At 38.5% G+C, this 9,352-nt stretch overlaps 1 protein-coding gene across 2 annotated transcripts; it reads left to right on the forward strand.

Annotated features, from left to right (window-relative positions):
- Nucleotides 1-1,028: 1,028 nt before the first annotated feature.
- On the forward strand, nucleotides 1,029-9,311 carry LOC102779851 (galectin-4-like). Of its 2 annotated transcripts, XM_087851168.1 has the most exons (16): nucleotides 1,029-1,117; nucleotides 3,096-3,184; nucleotides 3,481-3,685; nucleotides 3,880-3,993; nucleotides 6,002-6,025; nucleotides 6,113-6,139; nucleotides 6,255-6,290; nucleotides 6,398-6,427; nucleotides 6,829-6,864; nucleotides 6,971-7,000; nucleotides 7,108-7,143; nucleotides 7,292-7,318; nucleotides 7,417-7,446; nucleotides 8,516-8,604; nucleotides 8,695-8,860; nucleotides 8,995-9,311. In XM_087851168.1, the coding sequence occupies exons 1-16, from the start codon at nucleotides 1,076-1,078 to the stop codon at nucleotides 9,139-9,141; spliced, it is 1,128 nt and encodes a 375-aa protein (XP_087707294.1). In that variant the 5' UTR covers nucleotides 1,029-1,075; the 3' UTR covers nucleotides 9,142-9,311. The 2 variants fall into 2 exon arrangements, with proteins under 2 accessions (XP_087707294.1, XP_087707295.1); XM_087851169.1 differs by lacking the exons at nucleotides 6,255-6,290; nucleotides 6,829-6,864; nucleotides 6,971-7,000 and adding exons at nucleotides 6,542-6,577; nucleotides 6,685-6,714.
- The last annotated feature ends 41 nt before the right edge of the window (nucleotides 9,312-9,352 follow it).

The raw sequence follows: 9,352 nt of genomic DNA on the forward strand, positions 1-9,352 counted from the left end.
TATGAGTATGTCTGTGCAAATTATATATAGAGAGCCACATAAGGTTTCTTCTTGCTGTTAGAAAGAATCAGCGACAGGCTGGATTATGTTCTTTGTACTTGTACTGGGATAGCACACTTTGGCAGTGACCAGTCTTGTCATTTTTAAGAGTGAGTCTGTCACTGCCAGGGCATTTTCTTGGATCCATTCCTGTCCTCGAGCAGCTCAACAGTTGGAGTGCGATTGGGAGTGGAGTGGCATGATGACTGTAGAGGCAATGTGGCTGTGGAGGATGATACTGGCATGTCCAGGCTCTCCATGGAGTCAGAAAGGGTTCGGTTGGTTTCGTGCTGTGGACAGAGGACGTAACGGTTGGGGTGGTGGACCTCCACTGTGGTCACAGACTCCAGGCCTTTCAAGCAGAGAGGGGATGAGCGTCCAGTGGGGTCACGACCACCAACGGCTCCGAGCTCCATGGAGGACTCGTCCATGTTCACGTATAGAATCTCATCTGGATCTTGTGGGTCCGGCAGATCCTCAAGGGCTTTTTCGAGCTCACAGCGCAGTGACTCGAATGATGGACGATCTTTTGGGCTCAGCAGCCAGCAGGAGAACATCAGGGAATAGCTGGTTTCTGCGTGTAGCAGAGGTAATTTCTTCCTACATAGATCTCTACTTTATTTAAAAAGACTTTTTGCACACATAACTACAAAGCACTCTATAAAAAAATCATTCTACGTTATGTATTGAGTATGAATTTAATCAGATCTACCACGAAGACTTGAAAAATAGAATGAATCACCACCCTGTAGAATGGATACTCATTGCTCAATCATTTTGGTTTTTCCTTGCACAGCTGCACACAAACGCATTTTCGTTTTTTTTTTCACCTAAGTGCCACTCCTCTGCTGGGGCAAAGGTTATTTGAATCAGGTTCTTCCAAAACAAACACAGTGATGCAGGGCTGGGTGTAGTACCCTGATCTACTCCTCCTTCACTGCTTGTATAAAATAAGGCGTCCGGGTGGTATTAGTGCTTGATCACAGGTAGTTATTCTCCTGCTTTGTTCTGCTCGCCCATCTTACTGACTGCAGCCATGTTTGTTTCTCCTCCTGGCTATCAGCCAATCTATAGCCCGGTAAGTATCTGCACGCACTGATACCCATAGAAATATGTTTTTCCATTAGGTCTTAAACAAGCGTCATTGTTTTTGTTCTGTTAATAACAATGATAATATTTGAGCCTGTGGCACTGTGTGAATTTTATGCTGAGAAGATGTAATAAATTGTCCTTAGGTTCTCATAGTTTCATTACCATTACAGGATTTTGCAAATTTATGAACTGAAAACTGCAATCACTGAACATACTTTGTTAAAGAATTAAGATAATATCACAATGGAAGGTCGGCTGTTTTTGTAAGGAGAAACCAAAAAAGTGACACCACAAAGCAGTTCAGAGGAATCAAAAATGATTTAGTATTTTCAGTTGGATCTTCTTTTTAGTTATTCAGTTTTCTCCAGTGGTTTCCAAAGAATGACACATTTAAAGTGGGGGACATTTATGAAGGCACGAGATTAGGAAAGGTTACAATGCTTAGAACAGGATAAGTAAACAAAGTTCTATTTGACCATAGTACTGCTCACGGTTACTAGTAGAAGGATAGACTAACAATCTGACAGATAATGAAGTGTAGGTCTGGATATATAGCTAAATTCAATTCAGTTGTATTTATTATAGTGCCAAATCATGACAGCTGTCGCCCAGCCAGGCCTCAACAATCAGATAGCCCTCTGTGATCAAGCACTTGGGAAGGATAAACTTCTTTTTAACAGGGATAAACTTCCAGCAGATCCAGGCTCAGGGACAGGCACAGGTGGATATAGACGGGGCGAAACAGTCACTCAAAGTGAATCAGAGATGAATAGTAATCCTTGCTTTTATTTAAGCAGTATGGAAATATTAGTTGCTGAGAGGGACTGGAAAGAGAGACCATATTTCTCTGATAGTAGCAATTTAAAATCCTTCTACTCACCTACAAGGTACCATATAAACCCAATAGATCCCTTTGCTCTCAGATGGCAGACTTACTTGAGATTTCTAGGGTATTTCAAGCCCCTCGTTTGTGGAGACAAGTGTTGTGCCAAACTAGGTATGCCCGACAGAATTTGTTTCCCCTGCATTGGGAGGATTCACTGGGCAGGGAGAGTGGATCCAATTGATTACGCCCGAATTAGAACCAACTAGACATGGAAGAAATGAGCTTTTTTAGTGAAAACTTGAAAAGTGAGTGTCATTACATTACCGTTCAGTTTGAATGTTACAACAGAAAATTATATATTTATTGTTCTCTCGTGTTATCGAATGGAATTATTTCAATAAACTGGCAGATAACTGACCGATTATTATTTGTATGCTCCTGTAACTTTACTGTATAAAGAGCTAAAAGCTCCAACATTTTAGGAGTCATTATAAGAAGTATTTGTGAACTAAAAATGAAGAATTTGGGATACTGTTTGTCTGTGATTTGGACACGTGCTAGGTAAGGTAATGTCTTTTTAAGTAATGGTTTAATCACGGCCACCTTAAAGACCTGTGTACATGGCATCTTAACAGAGACAGGCTGATCATATTTAAGACTTGTCCACTGTGGTGTATACAGAGTCAAAAGTACAAAAATTGTGTATTCGTCCCAGCATTACGGAAGACAGTGTATATAATGTATGAACTGAATGTGTTTTGTCATGCCCAGTAACACACACAGAGAGAGGCCAAACTGGGAGAGTAAGAACTGTTGCGAAATAAGATTAGACACTAGATACAATCACAATGCTGTCCATACTGCCCAGGCTTTTGTATTAAATATTGAAATGCTGGGCCTCTGTTGGCTTCAAAAATGATTTCACTGAAACAAATAAAACAACATTTGGTACAAACCAAATAGTTTGGAAATGCCTGATTAATATTTACTAGAGTACTGTAATTAAGCACTGCAAAGTAATTTGATTTAGCTGATCTAATCATAACACGACTGACATTTGTAAGTGTACTTCATAGACTTGCATACAACACACAGTGTTGCTGTGTTATAGTTACTTAATATTTTGTCCATGGCACAGAACATACCCTATCTAGGGCCTATTTATGGAGGGCTGAGGGAAGGGATGTCCATCTATATCCAGGGGACCATTCCTAAGCACATCACCAGGTGAGTGGAAGACATAAACTTGTGACACTGTGCACTTTGCAAGAGTTAATAGCTGTTAAATATATTTAGTCCATTCTCAAGGTGGTTATCATTAGTTATAAGGGGCTGGACAGAGTCAACGCGTTAACATGCTAACCACGCTAATACGGTGAAACCATCCAGCCCCAAGCACGGGCGATCCGCAGTAACTCGTTAACGGAGATTTAATGCAGTTATGAAGTGAACATCATTTTAACGAGATTAACGCTGACAGCAGTAATTTTATTTATTTTTTCTTTCTTTCTTTTCATTGGCAGGTTCTTTATCAACCTGATTTGCGGAGAATATGAATCCAGCGACATTGCCCTACACTTCAACCCTCGATTTGATGGCTGGGACAAGGTGGTCTTCAACACCTGTCAGAATGGATCCTGGGGATTAGAGGAGAAGATTCACAGGATGCCTTTTCGAAAAGGAGAGCATTTTGAAATGGTCGTCATTGTTAATTTTCAGGGCTATCAGGTCAGGTAAAACTGTTGTACAGACAATGCAAACCATTTCTCGTTTATTTTATCCTGTAAGTAAAGACTCAATAAGTGGTTTATACTCACTATAATATAATTATAAGATATTAGTTATAGTCAGTCAGTTATATTATTACCATTTATGCTTCTTTTACTTTAATGTAACACCAATATGACATTATTCTGTTGCAGATTAAAGTAAATGGGTTTGATTTCCATACTTTTCAACACCGCATCCCTATGGAGCAAGTTCGTGGGCTGCAGATTGCAGGAGATGTTTCCATCCAGATGATTAATTTTATTGGGGTGAGTCCTCAGCTCTGTGAATCTTCTGCATTGATGCTTCGAGCTTTGCTGGGGAAAATAAATTAAGCCAAAATTATCATAAGCTTACATTTAACAAGTCTGGCAGCTGTTGGCTAACGATTTCTGCTAATGTGCCCATGTAACCGGTTTCTGCTTCACCCCACTGTTCGGCCCAAACAGACTCCTCGACTCTGCGTTGTGTTGTGTTTTTAAGAAGACAAAGAGTCTCTGATCGATCGTTGCCGCTTTATTTCCTGAATGGAAACAACGGTGTTGTATCAGTGCAAAGGGCTCGCCACTAGTGATGGTAAATTTGATTCTTTTCACTGAATCGAGTTTTAATGAGTCACTCACCAAAGTGAATCGGGTTTTTTAAGTCATTTGATTCACTGAGTCAGTTGACCAGAGAGTGCAAAAAATTTACATTTTCACTCAAACTTAATTTGTTTCTCTTTTCATGTAAATCCCACTGCTAAGATGAATGATTCTAAAAAAAAACAACTATTTTATAGAGCAAAAAAGAGCAAAAACATTTCTAAAATTAAGCAATTTCCTATCAAAATTGCTTAATAAACATTTATTTTGTTTATTTGTATTTTATTAGTATTTTCCTTAAATGTGTTAAATATATATTTTCTCATCTAAATGTCCACTGAGCTGTGAGCCAGGGGGCGGTAATGCGCCTTAACATTGGTTGCCAACCAAGAAGAAGAAGAAGCTGTGAGCCAGGAGGGAGGGGGTGAGTGAGTGATTCTTTCGCTCGTCAAAGGAGCTTGCAAAGATTCGCTCTATGATTCAGCACAGGAGGGAGGGGGTGAGCGAGTGAGTGATTCGTTCGCTCTATGATTCAGCACAGGAGGGAGGGGGTGAGCGAGTCCTGAGTGATTCGCTTACGCTTACGATTCAGCACAGGAGGGAGGGGGTTAGTGAGTGAGTGATTCGTTCGCTCTATGATTCAGCACAGGAGGGAGGGGGTGAGCGAGTCCTGAGTGATTTGCTTACGCTTACGATTCAGCACAGGAAGGGAGGGAGTGAGTAGCTCAAATGTGCTGTTAGCATGTTAGCAGAGCGATGCTACTGTGAACCGAGGAGCTATTTTCTTGATGTGAGCTTCTACTCAGGGTTTTTTCTTCCAGTTCAGAGCAGAAATGCTTTTGTTAAGAAACTGGCTGTTGTTTTTTCCCCCCACAATTTTAATTATAAGCTAGATATATTTCTACTAAGCGAATTAGTTTGCTAACAGAAACAGGGATGAGTCAGTGAGTCAGTTGGACTTGTGAATCATGATTCACGAGTCAGTAAAGTGATTCTCGAGTATTGAACGATTCGTTCACGAATCGAACATCACTACTCGCCACACACCACTCCGCACAGCACACTACGGCAGAACATCCCATTAGCATTCCGCTTTAGCATACAGTTTTACACAATAATAAACAAATGAAAAGTACATAAAACTGGTGTTGGAAATGTGTCCACTAACCACTTATTACACTCGGTGCCCATCAGTTAATCAAACATGTTTCGTGTGTCTGTACTACTTAGCTACATTGTGTCCGAAACAATACACCTACAACTCACGTATGGCTAGACAGGCAGCGATTACTGCAGCCAGCCTCACCTAACCAGCCACACCGAGAGGGGGCGCTGTTTCCCCATTACACTGACATTTGTGGCAAGTGGAATAATACCACATAAACACTGTTACACCCAATAGGGCATGCATAGGTATCATGAAGGAATGGGAATAATTAAAACAGTACATGTTGCATCATATTCAGAAAAACTTTTTTCTTTCATGTTTTGCTGGGTTTCAAAGTCATCTCTTTACAAATGTGAAATTAGCAGATGAATAAATATGTTTGTATGAATGAATGAATAAGTATGTTTCTATCAATATGCTAGATTTCTCCTTGTATTTCTGTGTTTAATCCTTATTATGGTCAACAGCACTTACTTTGTGAAGATTTTGTTTTTAATTAATTTTTTCCCTATTTGATCTTTTTAGGGTGGAATGGGAGGAGGAATGGGAGTGAGTATATATATGTAATATCAAAATGATACAAATTAATTTACCACAGCTTTTTCATGATTACAGTCATTCCCTGCTTTTCAACAGGGAGGATATCCAGGAGGTGGCATGGGGGTATGTTACTTTGGCTGAGATGTGTTTTGCATTCTGTTTCTTTAAATATTACTGTAGTGAGATAAAGTGTGCATATATTTAATTTGAACTGCACCGTGCTTCTTTTGACATCCAGGGAGGTTACCCAGGTGGCATGGGAGGAGGGATGGGAGTAAGTGTACTGAGTAATTGTACATTTGCTTTTGATAAGATCACTGTAATTTTTCAATTGCCACTTTAGAATTCATGTTATTCAACATTCATATTTGAACCTTTCAGCCAGGAGGATATCCAGGAGGTGGCATGGGGGTATGTTACTTTTACTGAAGCATGTTTTGCATTCAGATTCTTTAAATATTACTGGAGCTGTAGTGAGAGAAAGTCTGCACATTTGAACTGCACTGTGTTTCTTTTGACATCCAGGGAGGTTACCCAGGTGGCATAGGAGGAGGAATGGGAGTAAGTGTACTGAGTAACTGAACATTTGCTTTTGATAAGATCACTGTAATTTTTCAAGTGCCACATTAGTACGCAAATGGTAAAACATACATATTTGAACTTTTCAGCCAGGAGGATATCCAGGAGGTGGCATGGGGGTATGCTACTTTTACTGAAGCATGTTTTACATTCAATTTCTTTAAATATTACTGGAGCTGTAGTGAGAGGAAGTCTGCACATTTGAACTGCACTGTGTTTCTTTTGACTTCCAGGGAGGTTACCCAGGTGGCATGGGAGGAGGAATGGGAGTAAGTATAGTGAATATTGTATATTTGCTTTTGACAAGGCCACTGTAAGTTTTCAAATAACATGCTAGTACACACATCATTAAACAAACATGTTTGAACATTTCAGCCAGGAGGATATCCAGGAGGTGACATGGGGGTAAAAAAAAAAAATCCTCAGATTTACATTTGCTATATTATAAAATGTAGGTCACACATATGTAACAGAATAAAGTAATTTTAAAACTTCTGATTGATTCCTTGCAGGATGGATATCCAGGATGCATGGGAGGTGGAATGGGGGTATCAAATTATGCTATAACTTAAATAATCTGTGCAAGCTGAATTTTTATGACAAAAATCTTAATTTAAGTTTTATTTATCTTTCATTTTAATTTTGTTTTTGTATTTCTTTTTCTTATTATTAATATCATTATTATTATTATTTAAGGGCGCCTTTCCAGGCTCAAATCTGCCGGTGAGAACAATGCACAAAAATCGACATGTTCTTTTTATACACAGTTTATATATATTTACATTTGCTAAACCTACTCATATTTTCTATCTACTAATCAGGGTATGAGTGGGCAGCCAGTCTACAACCCTGTAAGTAAAATTTGCATAACACTCAACTTTCAGTCCAGTCACTGACTCCATGGGTATTATATTGAAAGATTAAATCTGAAAATATGAGGCGAATTTAGTCAAATGAAGATCGATTGTTTAGAGAACATAAACAAGCTCACATGCTGAACTTTGTTTAATGAAAATGTTCAATTTTACCTTTTCTATTATTATGACTAAGAAAAGCATGTGGGTTGTGTAGCTTGAACTTTTGTTGGTTTCTGAAATGATGCATAACAAAGAAAGTTTGACAATCACTGAATTTGTCAAACAAGACTTCAATCCCATTAGACACCAGACTGTAACCTTTAGGACACCATCAACAGGTCTTGTACACCTCTTATGAGGCCACCTGTGTTACTGTTAGGGGTGGGGGAAAAAATCGATACTGTGTAGTATCGTGATATTTTGTTTGCTAATAATGTATCGATACAGCAGAAATCGATATTTTGTTACAAAAAAGTTTTTTGTGCTCTGACTTCAGAGCACGTTGATCCTTTTTCTGAGCAAGAATCCTGACATTCCTTCACTGTCCAAATGTGTTTAACTTTTTTTTGGCAGCAATAAACATGACAGTTTACTTATTTTAATTTAAGACATGTTTTATTTTAATTAAGTTTAAAACTTTTTTATTTAATGTAAAATTATATTTTGTTTTAATTTACTTTCAAATTCTTCAGTTTCTGAAGGGGCTTCATAGTTTTCATAAATTGCATAGTTCAGAATAGCTATAATTGTACCAGATGGTTGCGTTCAGTTAAGTTGGACTAGACTGTAATACAAACCGTTCAGTTTGTCAACAATAAAACTGACTGAAATGAGAGAAAGACTAAGTGTGAGACTTTGATATTAGATAAAATGAATATTGATAAAGTTTACCTTTATGTACAGAATCTGAATATCGCAAAATATTTTTAAAAATTGCAATAATATCGTATCGTGCGTTAAGTATTGTGATAATATCGTATCGTGGGATGTATGGTGATTCCCAACTCTTACTTACTGTGTAATACTATAATACTCATATAAGATATCTCATTTTGTTTTTAAGCCTGTGCCCTACTCCAACATCATCCCAGGAGGGATGTTCCCTAAGAGGACTATCGTCATCAGAGGCATGGTTCCCTATGGAGCACACAAGTGTGTGATTTTAAGACTACTTGCCGAAATCTCTAGTGCAGTACTAAAGTGCTAACATGAATGTTTAACGCTCATGGATGTGTGTTTCAGATTAAGCATCAAGTTTTTGGTGAGCAGATCTCGAGATGTCGCTTTCCACATCTATCCGAGATTCAGGGAAGGAATTGTTGTAAGAAACAGTATGATTGGAGGAAACTGGGGCCAGGAGGAGAGAGAAATGAGCATGAATCCATTTATGGAGGGCCAGTACTTTGATGTAAGTAGCATCAGTCATGCAGTCGTAATATCAAGTCCTTATGATGAATTTTAGAAGCAAATTTTAATGTGATTTTGGCAAATTCTAGACAACTTTGTGTGTCAGCATTCAAAAGTTTTCTCTCTGTCCCTCAGATGTCAATCCGTTGTGGGAACCAGAGGTTTAAGGTGTTTGTGAACGGGCAGCATCTGTTTGACTTTTCCCATCGCTGGCAGTCCTTCAATGAGATCGACATGTTGGAGATAGAAGGCGATGTGCAGATCTCCTACATCCACTTCTGATACCACACACTAAAGAAATAAATAATTTTGTGCATCTTTCAAAAAATTTTATTTTTTTAAATAACATATTTCAAAAATATCTCATCCACAGAGTTGCTTATCTCAGTTTCTTACCTGCTTTGAGATCAGATATCTCAATAAGATCAAATGTCACCTCAGTATCTGCTGTATTGTTTATACCATGTTAACTGAATTAATAAATCATGAATCA

This window comes from Neolamprologus brichardi, chromosome 14, assembly GCF_056152115.1.
Source record: "Neolamprologus brichardi isolate AB-2024 chromosome 14, ASM5615211v1, whole genome shotgun sequence".
Classification (NCBI taxonomy): domain Eukaryota; kingdom Metazoa; phylum Chordata; class Actinopteri; order Cichliformes; family Cichlidae; genus Neolamprologus; species Neolamprologus brichardi.